Here is a 20,825-nt window from a genome sequence, read left to right as displayed (position 1 = left end):
TGCTTGGAGTATTACAAACAAACAAAAAAGTTTAGGTAGGGCAATGGTTGGTGGTAAGTGTGACCCATACTAGTGTGGCATCATCACTCAACAGACAGGTGTTTTCCATACCAATCAGGCTTGCATCCTGGACTACGGTCTGGGAAGCTTTGTGACTTCTTATGTCTGTGTTGGTAGACGACCATAGAGAAGTGTACATTGTTTGTTCTAGGTCTAACTGTAGCGTTGTTTCGTCCTGGCGCAGGTCACGGCTGAGCTCCGTGCTACAGAGTCTTGAGCGGCAGATCGTGACCAAGACGTTGGACGTCGAGCAAGTCCGCTACCTGACCTCCAAGGTGCTCCACTTCGTCCAGACACAAGGTAAGTTGCACCTGCCACACAGGTGGGAACTATCTACCACACAGGTGTATCATACCTGAGTCTAGCCTGACACACCTTCAACTTCAGTTGACATTCCTTTTAAGCTTTACCTGTCCAGTGTTGGGATATTTAGTTTCAGTGTTACTATATCAAAACAAGTTTTTGCATTAGCCCACTGCCTTCGTGAATGTTTGGCATTATTGCATTCATCTAATCTTCCAGTCCTTTCTCTTTCTTTCCCCCATTCCTTTCTTTGATTCAGTTTTGTTTGTATCTCTATCTTCCTTTCACTTTTCTCAAAAACTTTGCTATTGTCCCGCTTATCTAAGATCCATTTGGAACTCCATTAGTTTTACACCCCTCTAGAGAGGTTGTGGTTACCTAAGAGTGATGAAAAGCGGAAACAAGATCTATCTGGGGTTTTCTTGTTATTGTGTGTTTTGGAGTCATTCCTCATCAACACTTCCATTAAAGGTTTCCCATGGTACAGTCTGAAATCTGACAGATTCTGGGGCAACTTTATTCCGAGGTTTACTCCAAGGAAGTACAAACCGTACAAAGAATAAAGAGCATGTACTATTACAGGCTAAGGTAAAGTTGCTGATCTGTAGATGATTCGATTAAAGAAATGTTCAATTTGATCAATCATTATATATTAGATTTTCTACAAATGAAAAACGATAATCAAATTACCCTTAATTGCTATGCAGATGTGAATATCAGTATGCCATCATACAATAGTTTTTTGTATAGACAAGTGAAAATTTCTTCGCAAGTTTGACAGTTAACAATTACGTCAGCCTTTCAAACTTCAACAGTCTTGCTTTCTTTGCCTTCAGCCTTTACCATTAGCCTAGAAATACAAGCATCTTTGGTGCGTGACTCCCCGGGATCTCACAGTTCTTCAGACTAAACAGTATGACCTTACGACTTATCGTTGCTATTACAGGCTGCAATGATAGGAAGTTCTTTTTGTCTTAGTGTGATAACATTTACAGTATCTGAGTTGTGTAGACTTTGGTATGTGTGTTACGGTAGGTTTCATTATTGTACAAAAATAGTCAATGATATCTTGCATCTGGATACGTTGTAATCATTGTGAAGTACATGTCTTGTATTTTGTATCAGTTGCAGTTTACCTCCTTGAAAACTACACAAACTGAAATTAGCAGTAGATTATCCAAAATTGAAATGATGAATATTGTGTTAGAATTTGTTTTGTAGAAAAAAAGTGGCAGCCAAAACTGAAAGCATGGTTGGAAGTTACATACAATTTCCTATACCAATAGAGAAAAAGAGTTTGTTGTCAAGATGCTTTTTGATAAAGCATCACGATGCTGAAATCATGCTAAAACAAAGAGAATATCAGTTGAGATGGAGGGAAAAGGAAAGGAAGAGATAAATTCAGATATAAAAAAGAAGCAAGGACACACTGTCTGAAATAGAGAAAAGTAGAAATTGATTGCAAACATACATTTGTATTCTAAGCCTAGACAGTGTCTCTGTGAGAGGTTCCTGTGTTTGGTCCCTCCTGGCTCCCAGTTGTAATTGGACAATTTGTTAAACCTGATTTGTTTGAAGAAGGGACTGATGCCTGGAGTGGCAGCAAGCCTCACAGTAATTGGATGCAAAATGAATACAGCTTGAAAAGTTGTGATTAAATCCCTCACTTTTTATGGATGTCTTTGAATAATGAGAATGAAAGGAGACCATTGTTAACATACGATGATAATGTATTTTAGACAAAAACATCTTAAACCTTTAGAAATATGATAATTGAAACGAGCTTGGGTACCATCCTCCATAGTGAATGCTGGTTCAGTCTTTTGGCTTGCTAACCAGCAAAAAAAGGGAACGAGATATACAGCAGTTGCTGACATTGGAACAAACTTGTAGTTGTAGCCTTGGCACCACACTTGATGAGTTTAATGCTGAAAACTAACTTGAAAGGATAGTCAACAGATCTAGATTTGGCAAATGCAACTAGAGTTCCACGACCTCATACCTTCGCCAAATGATGTTAACCTTTATGACTGACGTATTAGGAGTGTTTCTCATCAATCATAAATCATACCTGTTCATTGTCTTAAAATATAACATGTCCAAAGTATGAGCTGAACAAATTTATCATCAATTATGCAAATGAGGCCCTTATTAGCATAATTTGATTCAATGATGTTCACATTCACATAACGTCCCGATGCCACAAAAAAGGATTAAATGTATGAAATTGCCGTCTTTTGCCAGTGTGGAATAATAGAAGTTACTCATTAAGTATGCAAATAAGGCCCACATTTGCATATTTTCTATCTATCAACAGTCCTCTCTTCCTCAGTTACAATTTGAATTGTCATATCATGGAACAAAGCGGATTTTTAAAGTTGCCTCATTAATTATGCAAATTAGAATCTGATTTGCATAATTATCGTCCAATCATACTAAGCATCACAAAAGCTATCCACATACCAAAAATCATGACCATCCATCAAGGCCATCATGTTATAGTATTTTCTCATTAATTATGCAAATGAGGTCTTCATTTGCATAGTTCATATCAATTAATATTTTTCTCTTCCTCAGTTACATATGTCACATGTTTCAGAGTCCTGTCATGGAATTTGGCGGATGTATAAACTTTCCTCATTAATTATGCAAATTAAATACTGATTTGCATAAGAAGTGTCCAATCATGTACATCATCACTCAAGCTATCTACCTACCAAAAATCATTACCATCCATCAAGCCCTTCTTGAGTTATTCCCTTTCAAAGTCAGACGCAAAACCTGCTCCTGCAGTTCAAAAAAAGCCGCTAGGGGGCCCAAACCCACACCACTTACTCTCTGTCCAAAGATCTATATAGATCTACCACTCAAAAATAAGTTCCATAGCATGTCCAGAACACGAGAAATCAAAACAGGAAGTTCCGCTGCAGTACCGTAAGAAGCCGCTAGGGGGCCCAAAATCTCATCGTTTTTAGGTCTCATCAAAACCTACCAACATACCAAATACCAAGACAATCCATCAAGGCATTCTCGAGTTATCCTGTGCCACTACAAACAGACAAACAGACAAACGCTACCCTCTGCATAACCTTCTCGGCGAAGGTAAAAATATATAGATCTCCAAAGTATACATGGCTTTGCTAATGGAGATGTCATGAAGAAGCATTTCTGTGGGGATTGCATTGTGTGTACCTCCCAGTATGGGGTAAGAACCAGAGAAGAGGCACAGACATCCATGGTCACTTGTGGAGATGCTATTGAGAAGCTGCCAGTTGGCAGGCCATAGATGAGCTCCTGCAAGGCCCAGCTGCAGTCCTAGTCTGTCCCAGCGCTCTTTAACCACATAAGCTATCAATAAAGCAAAGAACTTGATCTTTCCAAGGGAGGAAAACTGGTCCTACAAATTGACCCCACTTCATTTGTGGGGACAGAAGCTTTTTATCATGTCTGTTGTCACTGCGGCAATCTGGAACTAATTCTTGCTCTTGTTTCTCAACTAAGAAGGGTGACACCTCTATACCCAGCCATAACAGTTCACTGGGCATATGAAGGCTACATGTATGCGTGGTAATTGTCTGCAGGTTGGAGGGAAATGAAAAAAGCCCCTGGCAAATGGAAAATGATCTTTTCTGGTCTTCAGGTTTACTTGGAGAGTCTGAATGGTAAAGTTAACCAGGTTGTTGGGATGTTGAAATTATCAGTTTCAAGGGCTTTTTCTTGTTGTCATGACCTTATAAATTCCTACAAAATTTAGAAATGAGAGGGATTTAGGGTTAAACTGACATTGACCTTCAGGTGTCTATATATAGCATCTCCAAGGATAACTTCTTCTGTTTTCATTACCAAACACTGATTGAAGTTGTCATGTCATGAGGGGGATCTTGGCAACCTTTAACGGTAAATTTAGGATGTCCGACAACTTTTAATGTTAAATTTAGATGGACTGGCAAATTTTGATGGAATATTCAGGTGGCTGGCAATGGTAAATCGAGTTCTCCTTGCAAAGGGTTTTGCAACAGTTCATTTGATTGCTCCATTGTATTCATGTGGTGTCTGGCAAAATTAGACTGCAAACACCGACATTGTGACTTTTGGGCAATCTGACATTCGACTACACAATACGAAGAATGTCAATTATGTTATACTGCAAATTTTTGCAAACAAAAACGTCCTACGTAGAATTAAAGCGATCTATTACGCTTAACGAATAATTTACAGACAGCTCTTATGTTGAATTCGAGCGAGCTGGCTACGATTAACAGTAAATTAAAATGTCTCACTATGTCTTACAGACAAAGGCATGCAGACCCTCAGTCATGGTCTAGTCAGGACTATAGTGTGTAGATTCTATAACTTAGAAGTACTGCCCTCTGTATGTCCAGTAACACTTTTTACTTGTCTGATGAGTGAAATAATGACTTTCCCAGATGGACAGGTCACCAGCAGTGTTATCAGCCTGGGGGAAAAATGAATTCTGCACTGTTCCATTTCCCCTGCCTGTCACCAATAGGTTATCCCCCCTCTACCCTGGGGAAGTGCATTAACAGGTGGGAATCCTTCAAATCTCAGGCCAGTTATCTTACTTTCCATTTTCAAGACCCTTCTGTGGGTATTTTCACATGGAACTAAAGGCAGAAATGTCAAATTGAATATGGCCAGAGTCAAATGAAAAGTATGTCAAAATGCTCAAATGTATGCTCAACACACTAGCCAAAGCTGAATTTTAGCATTTCAAACATTAAGGGTATTCTTCTGCAAAGAGTCTGAGACTGATAAAGAAAACATATGTACATATATTTTAGAGTCTTGATATACTGCCTTCAACAGTGCAGCATAGTCTCCCCCATATCTTTATCTCCACCTGTCATCCATGAAATTTGGTTTTCATGCTTTATAATCATCACCCCAAAAGTGAGATGCTTTGGGGATTATTGTATTTCTGAATCAGTGAATCTTCTGGAAAGATTCCTTGTATCTTTCACAAAATGCAACCACTTGTTTCTTATGGTTCAATCTCTACCCCTCAAAAATCATTTTTAAAATATAATCACAAGTTTTTGGTGATCCTGTTCATTTTATACCACTGAACCAAGAAACTTTAAAGCAATATATAGCTGACACAGAAACACCCTCCCTGTAGAGATAAAAAGATCCATCCTCTTTCACAATGTGTAGTAATAGTATGGGAGACATTTCTGATACAATCACGAGTTTGAGTACTCTGCATAACCTGCTAGCTGATAAAATCACGAGTCTGAGAACTCTGCAAAACCTGGTGGATGAAGTGATCAGACCGGATCAGTAAATGATAGGGATACCCAGTGTCTGGGACGACACTTGCCTTGTATATCATACCGAAGACGTGATAGAACCAAGATCATCTCTGGATCCTTTTCCATATGGTCCATCTCAGTAAGGCTCTTGACCTAGATACAATATGTCAATAGTTAACCTTGTCAGCTCATGTCTAATATGCTCTTAACTCTTCACCTTGGTTTAAACTGCACATAGTATTTGCATACTGTACTTTAAATATATCGCACAGTGTTTACTCTCATCTCCCAAATAAACGTACCGGTACGTTTATTTTTTTCAGCCTCAAAATCCACCCAGTACGTTCTTATTTTGGACAGTACGTTTATTGTTTTTTTGAAAATCCATCGGGGCTTTGCTTACCAGAGATCCCCCTTAGTCGAAAGTTTAGTTTTCTTTCCATATTTCCCCGATATTTTTTGCTCCTAAATGGCTATTTTTCGACCAAATGACGTGGATTTCCCCGCCGATACAATGACCCGGCATTTGTGAAACTCTGGCGGTACTAACAAATCGGTCGATCTCGCTACAAAGTAACATTGTTATTAGGAGAAAATAAGACGGTACACTGAAGTTTTGAAATGTATTTTTCATATAAACAAGTTTGACAGTCTCTGTTTAGATCGTAAACCAAAGCACGCTGATCAGAAAACAAATTACATGTATTTGCCAGCGGCACACAATGTTTCAAGTAACGTTACACATGTAAGATTACTCACGTGAGATCAAGGAGGTTAAAATACAGCCTTTCACAAAAACTTTGAAAAGCTACAAACAACACCTTGTAAAAATTGTGTCATAGCATTAGAAACTGTATAATCACTTTAAAAATGTACTAGAACATTTCAATCCTACCACAAACATGTACATTTAGTCCTTCGAAAATCGCCACAGTAAAGACGCATGGCAGTGATATTCCATGGGAATGTTTCTCATGCAAGGAAGAGCTCACCTCAAAGAAGGGGAAACAACTTTTTTTGATCTATAAATAAAACTCCTTTGCCTCAGTCAGAAATGTGCATGACAATTTAACAAAAATAAGTTTCCATAGTAAAGTCTATACACAAAATTAGATTGCAATCTAGTCACCGTTATTATCACATAAAAAGGCTTTTAAAAAGATCACTCCTCTACAGAGAGAGTGCCGAGGCTTTCCAAGAATTTTGGGTGTAAGCCCCGCCCCTTACTGTGTTGGTGCCGCTACCATGGTTACTGTCTGGCTCACCCTTTCACAGGCCCTTTGATGTGTAACATGAGAACCCTGTGGTTTGTTGCCACCAAACCTCCATGTTGCAACATTGTACAGGCCTGAGGCATCTAATTAACAAATTTGTTGACAATTTAGTCTCTCAAAATGAAAGTTTTTTTCTACATACAAGGGTAATTTTTGGATTTGAAATTATTTGGATTGCAACAACACTGAACCAAGGACAATATATGATAGTATTCTTAACAATATATAATAATGTGGTTTTGTTCTATATGCAATGCATGACACAATAAATGGCAAGTTCCTCCTTTTCTGTATGGCTTTTACAAATAAATAATACTTTCACTGAGCATATATACAGGATATTGTAATTTTCTGTTCAAGTTCTAGATGTTGATACATATCTGAAAAAGGAGTAGACTCTGAAGGTGTGAAGGGAACTGAGAAGTTTGGCGACTACTTGTGTTTGATGATGTCACTTTATACAATTTTCCTTGATCACTTGCTTCAATTTCCAAGTAGAAAATGCATGTATCATGTACATTTTCACTTGTTGAAAATTGAAAGCATGGTTGGCCCCCGGTTAAAAATAAATAATACTTTCACTGAGCATATATACAGGATATTGTAATTTTCTGTTCAAGTTCTAGATGTTGATACATATCTGAAAAAGGAGTAGACTCTGAAGGTGTGAAGGGAACTGAGAAGTTTGGCGACTACTTGTGTTTGATGATGTCACTTTATACAATTTTCCTTGATCACTTGCTTCAATTTCCAAGTAGAAAATGCATGTATCATGTACATTTTCACTTGTTGAAAATTGAAAGCATGGTTGGCCCCCGGTTAGGGGTCATAGCGGGGAACCTATGCCCAATTTGAGTGTATCAAACCTTACAGTCTAGTCAGGGTTGACATCTTGAAAACGTGATAGTCACCTCTTATGTCAATCTTTCCACAAATGTGGTAAATCTCAATAAGTAAATCAGGCATAAACGAATAAAAAGAACCTACCTGCTTATCATCTCCTATCCCGAGGACAGATTAGTAGCATCACTAGCATGGACACAGTTTATGTGTCAATTTGGTCATTTTCCAGGGGGTATGTTTATTCCGGGGGGTACGTTTATTAGATTTTGAAGATTTGTCCGGGGGGTATGTTTATTCCGGGGGGTATGTTTATTTGGGAGATTAGAGTAACCCTCCATGCAAAATTATCCTGTCTACTCTAGAAAGATGGAGGTGATTATAAAGATGCCAGACTTTCTTTTGATGTCGCATGAAAGTGATCCCCCATAAGTCTGGCTGTTAAATGTGTTATCATGGCTTCAAGTTGGGAATTCAGGGTTGGAGATGGGTATCACTGAATGTACAAATCATCTGGAGGGATGGCTGTATAAACTCCAGGTTGGCATGTTTCAGACACTCCTGGTAACAGTTAAAGTATGGAAGAGAAATGGCAGAGACAAAATAAAACATAGTAGGCTGAATTGCAGTTATTTCTGGATTGTCTGTGATGTTGGTAAACTGTCATGTTGCAAGTTCCTTTAACATCATGACACAAGAGTGTCTCCATCTTAAGGCTTTGGACTATATTGTATCATATTGAAGAGTGAAGACTGCTAGATTTTTCCTTGTAGAATTTTTGCGGACGTTTCTTTTCAAAACTAAGATTGTCTACATGTACGTCTAGTTCCACATAATATTCTTTTTATTTCTATAAGCCTTAAGGCAGGAAACATTCAGTTTCTATGCATCTTAGAAATTGTTTCTTTGGCGTGAAATGTAATTTCACTTATTCAAAGTAGAAAGTATCTAATCTAGAGACTCTCTAAATTTAACTGTGCATGGAAGAGTAAGAAATCATAGTTGGGATTCCTGGAGTGCTTGCTGTGCTTGTTACCCCCTGTCTATGACCAGACAGTTACACGCCACATGTACAGCAGAATACCAGGCTACTTAGGCTGACAGGCAATCACTGCAGACAAGCATGGATCAGATTCTGCACATTCCTGGGAGAGTTCTCACTGGGCGCTGTGGTAGTGGTGTTGTTAGGAAGGGGTCACGATAGCTTTATCAACATTCCCTTCTCGTTGCCTTTCAGAGATAGCCTGAGTGTCATCCTAGTTGTTCTAGGGCTCCCATAAAATTAAAATAAAAGAATGGCTTTTATTGGTTCATTTTAGAGAGTGTAACATGGAAATGTAAATTGATATGAAACATCTCTCAATCACTATTTATTCCTTTTAACAGTCACACTGCCGAGGTAAAGGATAACTATCATAAGAAAAGAAAGTCGTTAAAAAATTGTTAGGAAAAAAGTAGATTATATGTAAAGGTCATCATTGTCACCTTGCTGAATTCTTAGAAAAGGAAAATGATAAATATCATTAGGGAAAGAGTCATTAAAAATTGTTAAGATAAAAGTAATCATATGTAAAAGTCATCATTCTCACCTAGCTGCATTCTTAGAAAATATTAAACACAATTAATCTTAGAAGGATGTGTCAGCAACATAATGTAGCCACTAATCATGTACTTGCCAAACCTGTGGTAACTTAAGATATCTGTAGGTTTATCTTGGGGTGTTTTATGGTACCTTCGAGCTGTCTGGAGTCATTAATCAGGGAGGTAATCTGCTTAAGAGTATGTTGACAGGTGTGATTCAAATCCTTAATCCCCCCCAAATTAGTGTAGACAACTTTCACTTTCTCCTATAGGACTGTTCCATCTGAAAAGTTCAAGAGGGCGAGGGGTCAATAATTTGGTTTTCATTTCCTTAGATTTTTTAGTGATTTACCATGTCTAGATCTATATTTCAAATTAAGACATTCAAGACATCCCTTCCCTTTTCTTTACCATCTGTTGAGTGTCCCTTTTCATCTCCAAGTTTTCATAAGGAAAACATCCTTGTGACAAAAGAATTGTCACAGCTACAAGGAAATATATTTTATAGAGATAGGATATTTACAATACCATATACGAGTAGTATATATCAGACAGTGCCCAAAATGTATTTGTAATACTAGTACTAGTAGTAGAGGATTTTATCCATCTTTTGCCTCTGTAGCATACATGTATGTGGATAAATCCCTGGTAAGATCTTTATTGCGAATTCCAAAACCCTCCCAAGGGTTTCATCATTGCTTAAGCAAAGTAAAATATTCATGATGGTTTCATGATGATGAAAATATTCATGTTTCAAAAGATACATCATCTTAGGGATATTCCATTTTTAAGTCAACAGGGAACAGTAATGAAAGTGTTCAATCATGTCCATCATTTGGAACAGATCCCCTTGTCCTTGATGAACTTCAACCTATTATTTCTCTCAACCTGAATCTCCTTGCCATTATGTCTTTTATTCCAACTCTCTAGCCTTGTTTCAACCCCTTTCTTATCTTGATGCTTTGAATGGTAGAGCCCTAAATAAGAAAGTACATGTAATCAGTTTTAATGTCATTTGTGCCCCGACAGTAACAGAATTTGAACCGTTGCATCATAGCTGGTAGCTCTATCTCCGTCCCTTTGAGTCAAATTTCTGCATTGCGTCATGAAATATTGATTGGATTGGTGTACACTGTATGTGCTAGTGTACATGCACATGTCATATCTAACATTTTATGTATTCCCCTCACAGAGAAAGTGCGCAAGGACATTATGCAGCGGGGCTCCCATGGCCTTGAAGTGCTTCTGGCAACACTAGAGGTATGTTTGCAAATACTGATATTTTCACAGCTATACTGCCGAGTGAAACGTGACTATGTGCATATCTATCGTTATGTACTATGCACATCTAGCAAGGATGCTTTTGCTAGGCTTCGGGTTCTGAATATTAGAATTTTAAAGATTTGATCAAATTGTGGAAAAGATCAAGATACCAACCTGAAGCCAAGAATTTAGTGTTGCCAGACATAGTACCTTTTGCTGAGGAAATCTGATGTCTTGTTAGATACTGTATACTGTATTTCACAAACGTTTGACTGTGCAGGAAGGAGTGCAACTTCTCAACAGAAAGGCACGCGGGGACTTAATGAATGACTTAATGTAGAAGTCTGTCTCCAATGTTCTGAAGGCATGTTTCTGTTTTTTATTCCAGAGGTCGACAGATACGAGCGTCTCCCAGAACGTGGTCGCCATTCTGAGTGAGCTGGTCTGTAGTGGTGAGTTTGGCCTTTTTATCGTTTTCATGTGGCAAAATCATCAATGAAATTTTAGCTATTTAAAACAAGCTTCTTTGAGATGCAAACATTTCTTTTGAGATTGACTTATAACTTGAAAAATATAGGTTTCTAGAAATTTTTTAAATCAAAAGTGACTACTGGTAATGCAGATATTACACACTCAGTAGTGCACAATAATGCATCTGATTCAGTAATAATGCAAAAGCAAAGAGCTTACCTAGTACAAAGGATTTTACTCAGTCTATTTTTCTTGTGTTTATCAACTAGAGCCTCTTAGAGCACTCTATGGTGAGTTGCTGTGAGGTGAAGATGTTTTCTTCACCACACTTCCACAGATGACAGGGTGATACAAACAAATGTTGCCTAGCTCTTTAATTCCAAGACGTTGCAGAATTTCTGTTTCTGCATGATAAAGTATTGCTGTGCACTCGGTATGGGCAGTGCTGTAGGAGAAGCCCCCTCTTGCAAGTTAGATATGAACAGCAACACAGGTATTCTATTACTACAAGAGGGTACCTTTTTTGGATGTCACTCATTGTATATGTCCAGAAGGCATTCTAGCATTGTTTGTTTATGCCTATATTTGTGTAGTGCCTGGGTTTGACTTTTCACATTAGTTTTTTCTGTAAGTTTCTGTTCTTGTAAAAGAACATGGCCGGCATCCAATGTTTACCACTGCCTGGATAAATGCTAAGGTAGTCATTGTAATGTCAACTTGCTGTAGGCTTTTCATTTTGGATCTGAAAGCATGTCAAAGGACATTTAATTGTTATGATGTTGGAAAAGCACTTCTACTCTACCTCCCTCCTACCTCTGCCACTGGAAACTACAATGTTGAAGGCCTTTTACTCTAAAGTTGTGGTTTCCGTTTGAACAATAGAAACTGTTAAAAGACAATTTCTCTATTTGTTTTGTTGTTAGGGAGCACCAAGCGAGCCAGTATCCTAGCCACCTCGGGTGCGTGCCAGGTGTTGTTACGGGAGCTGGTACGCGCATCACGCGAGTCTCCGGTGTGCGAGGAACACCTCATTTCACTTCACAGTATACTGGCCAAGATAGGACAGAAAGGTATGTAGTATACTACTAGTACAGATTTTACCTCCACTATCTAGATTTGTAACTGTTGTTTGAGCAGAAATATTGAAACCTGAATTCAGGACAATCATGTGAATTCAGTGTGACCCTATAATGCTCGCAATTTGCAATCCCATGACAAACGCACAATGAATGTGACCGAGCCCTTAATTACCAGAAATGTTGTTTGCTGCAGAAATGACATCAGATTTAACTGAATATGAAGCTTAATAATCTTATTTTTTTCTGTTAGACCGTAAGTTTGCAGTGAAAGCTCGCCTGTGCGGTACCCTGTCTACCACCTTGGGTCTGGTGCGGAACCACCCCCATAGCTCCAAGATCCTGACCCCGACTATGCAGGTGCTGAAGCTATATGCTGCCAATGGTGAGTTGATCAGGAGTGAAAATATACTGTAAATGCATTTCACAATTTCACACAAGTTCAAATGGCTTTGATTTCGGGGTAGGGAAAAATGGAGTGTTCGCGGTGGTCTTAAGTTCACATTTGAAACAATAGAAGCACTACTGAATTGTAAACATAAATGTTCACGTTGGTTTTGAAAGCTTACCGTGAAACCGCGAACATAAAAACACCGCGAACATTTCTGCATTTACAGTATACTAGTACTGCTGTAGTAGAAGCCCCCTCTTGCAACCTTTGGTGGAATTGCAGCACAAGAATACAACTACCAAGGAGACTCATTGATTTAAAACTGTCATGTTCTGTGTTTCAGTTGTGAACGCTTCTCTGTTGGGAAAGTCTGGCGCTGTTAGTATTGTCTTCCGAGTCATGACGGCCTGTGGCAAGAAATACACCAGCATGCTCAAGTAGGTCCTCTTGTGCAGAGTTTTTGTTGGGCAGTTTTTATTGGGGCGATTTTAAGGCAGCTGATACGTGTACTAGTATGTTTGCATAGGGAAAGTAGCCTTGGTTCCAAAGGGCATGTAGTACAAAGGTTGTCTAGTGACTCATAAAAAATTTTGTTGGAACAACTGGCAGATTAGAGCCTTGCAGGTGAAATAAGTATATTTCATTGCACTACTTCTAGCAGTGTAGTGTCAACAACGATCATGAAAAATGCTAGAATACACAGTAAACCAAGTTGTTACAGAATTGACCAAAGATAGCACTAAAGTCCATTATGTAACATTGACTTCTTTTTTTTTTCCACTACAGGTTAGCTCTGGATACACTTGCACACCTAATGAAATCAAGTAAGTTTTTCCTAGTTTTGCGACCGTGTCTGAAATTACGTCATTTTCTTCTGTAATTATGTATTTGACTTGATAAGAAGCATTTCGATTGATGAGTTTAGTAGAATTCATTTGATCAATGTACTTTTCAGAAACAAATGCCGGTCGTGCGGTGGCACAAGGCGGGGTAACGGTGCTACTCGGTATGTTCTACGACTTGCACCGGTTCGACGTCAGACACCGACAGACTAACGTCAAGAAGGCCATCCTCACCGTACTGAAGAATATAACAAATCTCAGTGAGTATTTGCTATTGTTTCTTGTATAGTAAATTTTTATCTTGTTGTATTTATCTTGTACATTGTAGATGTCTCAAACTTGAAAGGTTTAATTTGCTTTTTGTAGGGTCGACGTCTACTGTAACTACAGAAGAAACATTGCATGCACCTTTCCAGTTCGTGTTAACTTAAAGCTTTTTTTTGTTCAAACAGTGATGCAGAAAAAAGCTTTACAATTTTTTTATGAATGGAGTCTTTGATTGCCTCATTTTCATTGATTAAACAGAAACTGGACGTAGAGCCTTCATCCAAGCTGAGGGAATCCGTATCCTACATACCACCTCCCAGGAAACTCTCAACTGTGAGTACTCATGATTATTTCATTTCCATTCTTTCTGTGCAAAAGACTTAAAGAAACAATTCAAATCCTGGAATGAAAATAGAGTTGAGAACTTTAGGTTGGAAAGAAATACAGTAGAGCAGAGCATGTCGTTATAGATTTTATATAACATCTACTAAGTTGATTCCTCCAGGGTACATAATTCCGCCACCCTGAAAAGATACATCCAAGAAGATCTCCAACCCAGCGTCCCCCAGTAATGCACTCCTGTATATCTAAACTGTCCACAGGCTGGGGTGTTGCACTAGAGATCTCTCGAACCCGCTGTTTTTCAATGTAACTCGGCAGATTAATGTTAATGGGGGTTAATTCTTTTGGCACATATGTCATAAATGTATACAGAATTTACATATGTCCCTCACACTGTCTCTTTACAATGTCATGACAGGTAAAGCCTTGGAGCCAGTGATCAACCTCTCCAGTATCATCATGCGGAAGTGCTTCCCCAAGCAGCAGCTCCCCCTACTGACTCTCAACAGCACCTACAAGTACCACCTCCCTGGATCCGGGGGGGATGCAGGGGACGGGCCACAGGGGATACTACCTCAGATCTTAGAAGGCAAGGATCTTCATGGGAAATCATTCTTTATATGGAGATAAGAAATTCACATGCAACCCAGGTCACGTCCTACAAAGCCAGATATGCAAGGCCAAACGTGCAGGGGAACACTTACAGAGAAACACAGGACGTTACACAATATTGCAGTGTTGTTTCTCAATTACATTAAGATCACAATATTGTGCATGATGTTGTTTCTCAATAATTAAAATCACTAGAAAATAATTTGCATGAGTTCAAAAGCCTGCAAATGTGTTGTTATAAATTACATTTCACAGAGGAGGTTACATGTAGTATAGAACGTTTGAACGTTGCAAGTGACAAAATTTGATCTTTGTATACCTGTAGGATTTATATGTACTTTAAGGTATTTCATGGGTGTGGGTATAAAGTGTTCTTACACTGAGCCTGCTTCTGATTGGTTTACAGAAGACCTTGCTGATGAAAGTGATGACGATGACCTCAGTGCTGGAGAGGAGGAGGCAGAACTGGCCAGGCTGGAGGCACTGGTGGGTGGAGCTGTAATGTATATTGCTTATTCTAATAATTTGATTATCAGGAAAATAAAACCTTTAAGTCTGTTGTATCACTTGTTGAGAATGTTTAAGTCAGCAATGGAATTTTACATTCAAGCTCTGAAGAAAGGCAGTAAGGTTTGTAATCAGGTTTTGTTTGCATTTTACTTAATTCTATGCTATGCACCCAACTTTTTTTGTGTACCTGGTGCCTAAATCGTTAGGTTAGGTGCAACCAACCGGTGCACCTGTTTCTGAAAATGTATTTTGAGCCCTGATATGTAAGTTTCAGTAGCCCACAGCACAGCTCTGCAGCTAAACAACACTGTGAAATGTACGCTCTCCCTGCAGGAACAGGAAGAGAAAGAAGAAGTGCTGCTGCCTGAGTCCAGACCCCCCAGCCAGGAGCACGAGGAACGACCTCGCACGGCTGAGGAGATCTTTGGTTACGAGAAGTTCTTCCCAGAACTCAGGGAGTTCAGAGTAAGGGATTTATGGTTTATGGTTGTGTTGCATTACGTAGCATTAACCCAAATACCAGGATACAGAATACTTGTACATGTAGTTTAATGATAAAGTATGCACAGTAATTAAAAAGTATGCTATCTTCGGATATCATAGGACTTATTTCTAAGGTACATGTATCTGATGAAATTTACCTGTGCCTTATATGTACACTACAAGCATTGTAAGCATAGGCACAATCAGGACAAGCATTGCCAAGCAAAATACAGTATTTCCTCTCTATTAGTTGTATTAGTTCTTTGGACGTGTTGAAATGTTTTATGTTGAGAGACATTCCGTGCCTATTCTAACACAGTTACCGTTCTTGTCAGCTTCCGTCAGGTCTGGCTCATGCTGCCCAAGACCGGCGGTGCAGCGAGCCCACCAGACCTCCCCCTCCTATCTACATCCCCACAGCCGGCATGGACTCCTCACACCCGGGAACGAGAGATCATCATGTGACCCAGTCTTGGTCCCAGGTTCCCCACAGTGCACATGCCAAAATTGACAATGAATGCAGTCTCCCCTCTATACCTAAACACGGTTTGACTGCGAATAGATACTCGGACCCTGACTTTGTGGCTCATGAGCTGAACTCCATGCGACTTTCGGATGAGGAGACTTTCCCTTCTATGGACAGACGCAGTATTGGAAGCAGCAACAGTAACAGCACAAGCAGCGGGTTCTCTAGTGGCGGAGGTTCGCGAGAAAGCAGCTCCAGTGACTGGAGAGGCGGGAAATGGGTACGGGAAAACGTAACTCCGTACCACGACGTGGAGCAAAGTTCGGACAGTGCCCACGGATCGTTCTTCCTTCCACACCTGACCGCTCCGTACGGTTCAGCGACAGACGGTGGTGACAACTCCAGGGCGGGATCTCGGACGAGTTACAGCGACAAGTCCGGTGCCTTTCAAAGTCACATGCAATTCAACAGGAACGGGTTGGACTTCTTTGATTATCCGAAGGTCTATGCACGGTTTGCTCGGCGGGTGCGGAGCGTGGTACCGTTCAACAAACTGGCGTACCCTGACCTAGCGGGACACGTGTCCCCCGACTATGCCGAAGTGCAGACCAGCCGAGAGTTCGGGGTGCAGAGGTAAGTGTGGCTTGGCACATCAGAGGACAAACTGAATCTGCTTGTTCATGTAAATGTTGTGTCAGCTTACTGTGAATTTTGTAAAGTGTATATTGTCTGTCTAGAAAATCAAATGCAATGTCAGTGTGGTACTGCTGGAATTAGATGTCTGATTAGAGTGTCTGAAAAATGTAAAATATGTACTGAGAAAAATACTGAGATTTATTATTCACGTTTTTTTTAAGATGGTTTTATTGTCATATTTTAGGAGGAGAGTATTTGAGGACATCGACAGACTAATCCATCCCAAGAAGATCATCAACAGAGTCATTTATGACCTGGACAATGGCATTGGCTGTGGGGGTGACAGTTCCAGAGATGAGGGACAGGGGGCGTCGCTGCTAATGGAGGATAACAGGTACTGTCCATGCTTTACACATAATACTGTGTGTTGTCACTTGTAATTTTCAGGGGTGTTTTTTTATATCAGATTTCAATGTTGCTGACAGAGAAGAGATTGCTAAAAAGTAGCAATGGATAATCTTGTTTCTTATTGGGGCCAAATCTACCAATAGCAGATTGTTTTAGGTTATTGTGGCTCCCTCCTTACTTTGCAACATGCGCAAGGCTAGTATTAGCACAAGAGGTTTGGAAAAGATTGTAAATTTTCGTACAACATTTTCAGACCTAGTGCTTTTGCTGACGAGGCCTGGACAGATGTGCTGAGATTTAACTCCCAGTTTGAGAGCGGGAATCTTCGCAAAGCAGTACAGGTGAGAGAGATAGATATCTTTAAATTAAGGGGTGTGACGTTTGGTGAAGTTGAGATTTAGTTGCTAACAGCATTTTCTTCCATTTTGTGTACCATTCATGTCCAAGTGGAAGGATTTTATAATCCATAAAATTGACTTGAATGCCCAAATTGCTGAAGAATATATTTTAAAAATGGAAGGATGTATACTTGCAAGAAAGTGTGAAGAAATAATTTTGAACTGAATGATTTTTGTCAACTTGTATTTTGTCAACTTGTATTTTTCCTTATAAAATGTTCTTTGGAACGAAAAACAGTAACATTTTCTAAACTCATATCCCCATTCAATTCTTTCTGAAGTGTATTGAATATCTAGCGTAAATCACAAAGAAGACTCTTATTTCATTTCAATGTCATCATCATCATCAGTCAACATGCTTACGCACCGTTGGGATTATACCGCCCCTTACAGGGTGACATACCCTTTTGTTGGCTGATACAGGACGGGGATGCGCCAGGTCTCTCGTCCGGGTGAATGATGAAATGTTTCGTGAATAATGTAATGTTTCAATGTAATGTTCTACAGATAAGGAAATATGAGTACGACCTGATCCTGAACTCTGACATCAACACTAACCACCACCACCAGTGGTTCTACTTCGAGGTGAGCGGCACGCGGGACGACGTCTCCTACACCTTCAACATCGTCAACTGTGAAAAGGCCAACTCTCAGTTCAACTTCGGTAAGTGTGCGCGCACGCACACACACACACACACACACACACACACACACACACACACACTTTACACACCTATTTCCTCACTCAACTTATTACTTAGGGATGTCATTTTGGATTGGACGTAAAGCCGGAGGCTTGTGTTTAAAGATAGCCCCATCACATTGAAAATTGCACTACACTTATTATTAAACACTTTCCCAGTGTGAGTGGACCAAACCTTACGGTCTGGTCTTTCGTGGTATAGTGGTTGTGTGAAACTAGCAAAAGATGAAAATGTCCCATTTTCAGCACCTTGCAAAAAGAACTATGAAAGATCTAACTTCCCATGCCATTGCCCCAACAGGTATGCAGCCGGTAATGTACTCAGTCCTGGAGGCAGTTAATGGGCAGCCAGGCTGGGTCCGGGCAGGAAAGAACATCTGCTACTACAAGAACCACTTTGCCAGGAGTTCTGTGGTGACGGGAGGACAGAAGGGAAAGTCCTACTACACCTTCAGCTTCTCTGTCAAGTTTCCGCACAGGGACGACATCTGCTACTTCGCGTACCACTATCCCTTTACCTACTCCACTTTGCAGGTAAGTCAAATTCCGTGGATCTGTAGGGAGGGGTTTGATCCCAGGGTCGGCCCCAGCTCAGACATGTAGTAAAAGACTGCTTTCATCATTCCAGCGGCCCTCTGTATATGAGGGAACTTCAGGAGTTGGACTCAAGCGTCAAACCTCTAATTAGTAAACATAATAGAACCCAACACATTTAACATGGAGAATAGGGATGACCCGATGTGCTTGGCTGAATACTTGTGTCATCGATCATACCAAAGCCGCATTGCACTAATAGCTAATGCAAAGTCATCATGCTTCAACCGAGATCAATCAGAAAAAAGAAGATGTCTAATGATTGGGTCTAAAAACCTTAAATGACACAATGTTGTTTTAGAAATTTTATGTAGGCTACAGGCTTCTGACATACCAGTTATAACATTATGAAACGGGAACAACACTTATGTGGTTTTATCTGTCTCTATTTCAGACTAACCTGCAGAGGCTGGAGTCCAGTGTTGACTACAGCCGGATCTACTACCGCCAGCAGACCCTGTGTGACAGTCTGGGAGGAAACCCCTGTCCTGTACTCACTATCACAGCCAGGCCTGACATTGGGAACAAGGAGTCCTTAATAGAATTCAGTAAGTTATACTCTTGCGTTTTTTTTCTGTTTAAGTTACAGTGGTCTTGGTCCTACATTTTCAATCAGAAAAGAGATTCGTGACTGTTATTGCAATAAGTGATTAGGATGTGCTGACTTGACTTATGACTTAACTTATGTCGAGTGCCAGTCTCTGCCACTTGAACCACTACCTATGCTATATACATTTAAGGAACATATCAAGAAGTTGTTCATTGCTCACAGCTTTTCTGTGTTTTTTTCTCTTCAGATAATCGACAGTACATCTTCCTCAGTGCCAGAGTCCATCCCGGAGAGAGCAACTCAAGCTGGGTCATGAACGGTATGTTGTTATTTCTTCATTAATGAAACATGATGAATCTTTGGTATATTTTGAAGAAATACATGTATGTAGTGGAAAACTGCTTTCATTGGCTTTTATGATAAACGTATCACTTAAAGTTAGTTAGTTAGAATCCTCCTCACATATTTCAGTGTATAGAATCTGTGTCCATTTGTGTTTTTATAGCCCTTGGGCCACACAGGCCACTACAGTATACCCTTTCTCATATAAGTGCTGAGTGCTAAGCAGAGAATGTATGTACCATTTTCAAGTCTTTGGTTTGACCGAATGTAATGCAAAAGTCATTGCATTCAGTTGGGTAATCATCTCAAAATACAGTAGATTGTATGAAGGAAAATCAGGTATTGTGCTGAAGTCTAACAATTTTATTGTGTGTTTGTGTTTATCAGGAACCTTGGACTACTTGTTAAGTGACGATGTCGTAGCTAGGCAGCTGAGAGAAACCTACATCTTCAAGATCATCCCAATGCTTAACCCTGATGGTGTCATCAATGGAAGGTACGTCACTATCTACTGAAATCTTTCCCAAGACCTGTTTCACACACAGTATGTTATAAAGAAATATCCACAAAAGAGTGCTTATCTCTTATCCCTTGCAATGTAGAATGTTCATTTCACGTCCTTTTTAAAGTCCCTTTTAAAGTCCCTTATTTTAAAGTGTTCCCAAAAAGAAAATGGTACAGTATATGAAAACAATCATTATTAAAGAGTCTTATTGAGAGTCTTAATGCAAGACAGAACATATGTTTGCATTGCAATGAGAACACAGTGAAAGTTCACTGCCAGAACCAGGCACATAAAACCACCACAATTATTTCACGATTCACTGTACCACTTTTTACCTTGTCCCCCAGCCACCGTGTGTCTCTGAGTGGAGATGACCTGAACCGCTGCTACCTGTACCCCTCACCTGAGATCCACCCCACCATTTACCACACCAAGGGGCTTCTGCAGTATCTCAAGCTTATTGGCAAGACTCCTCTGGTGAGTCATGGTCAACTTGTACATTTTATAATTAGATTCTAACAGTAACTTTGCTGAGGTTTGGGTTTGATCGAGTTAGGGCTTCCTGGTGGCCAACCTTGGTACTGCCACGAACTTTCATTTTTTTGTATCATTGGTCCTGGACGTCCTATGGTCCT

The 20,825-nt window shown here is 39.8% G+C and overlaps 1 protein-coding gene across 2 annotated transcripts in view; it reads left to right on the top strand.

Annotated features, from left to right (window-relative positions):
- The window catches only part of LOC136428694 (cytosolic carboxypeptidase 1-like), a 36,086-nt gene that overhangs the window by 11,018 nt on the left and 4,243 nt on the right, over positions 1-20,825 (top strand). For both annotated transcript variants that reach the window (XM_066418401.1, XM_066418402.1), the window contains 21 exons: positions 245-360; positions 10,524-10,591; positions 10,983-11,046; positions 11,989-12,135; positions 12,395-12,526; positions 12,876-12,969; positions 13,319-13,356; positions 13,488-13,634; positions 13,900-13,974; positions 14,402-14,572; positions 15,002-15,081; positions 15,439-15,570; positions 15,924-16,687; positions 16,935-17,084; positions 17,352-17,439; positions 18,004-18,160; positions 18,501-18,733; positions 19,188-19,341; positions 19,591-19,662; positions 20,073-20,181; positions 20,538-20,667. In XM_066418401.1, coding sequence (XP_066274498.1) covers positions 245-360; positions 10,524-10,591; positions 10,983-11,046; positions 11,989-12,135; positions 12,395-12,526; positions 12,876-12,969; positions 13,319-13,356; positions 13,488-13,634; positions 13,900-13,974; positions 14,402-14,572; positions 15,002-15,081; positions 15,439-15,570; positions 15,924-16,687; positions 16,935-17,084; positions 17,352-17,439; positions 18,004-18,160; positions 18,501-18,733; positions 19,188-19,341; positions 19,591-19,662; positions 20,073-20,181; positions 20,538-20,667 — 3,121 coding nt within the window. The remainder of the gene's footprint in view (positions 1-244; positions 361-10,523; positions 10,592-10,982; positions 11,047-11,988; positions 12,136-12,394; positions 12,527-12,875; positions 12,970-13,318; positions 13,357-13,487; positions 13,635-13,899; positions 13,975-14,401; positions 14,573-15,001; positions 15,082-15,438; positions 15,571-15,923; positions 16,688-16,934; positions 17,085-17,351; positions 17,440-18,003; positions 18,161-18,500; positions 18,734-19,187; positions 19,342-19,590; positions 19,663-20,072; positions 20,182-20,537; positions 20,668-20,825) is intronic.

This window comes from Branchiostoma lanceolatum, chromosome 2 (genome assembly GCF_035083965.1).
Source record: "Branchiostoma lanceolatum isolate klBraLanc5 chromosome 2, klBraLanc5.hap2, whole genome shotgun sequence".
Taxonomy (NCBI): domain Eukaryota; kingdom Metazoa; phylum Chordata; class Leptocardii; order Amphioxiformes; family Branchiostomatidae; genus Branchiostoma; species Branchiostoma lanceolatum.
The sequence above is the reverse complement of the archived record's forward strand: the minus strand, read 5'-3'. Positions and strand labels throughout refer to the sequence as shown.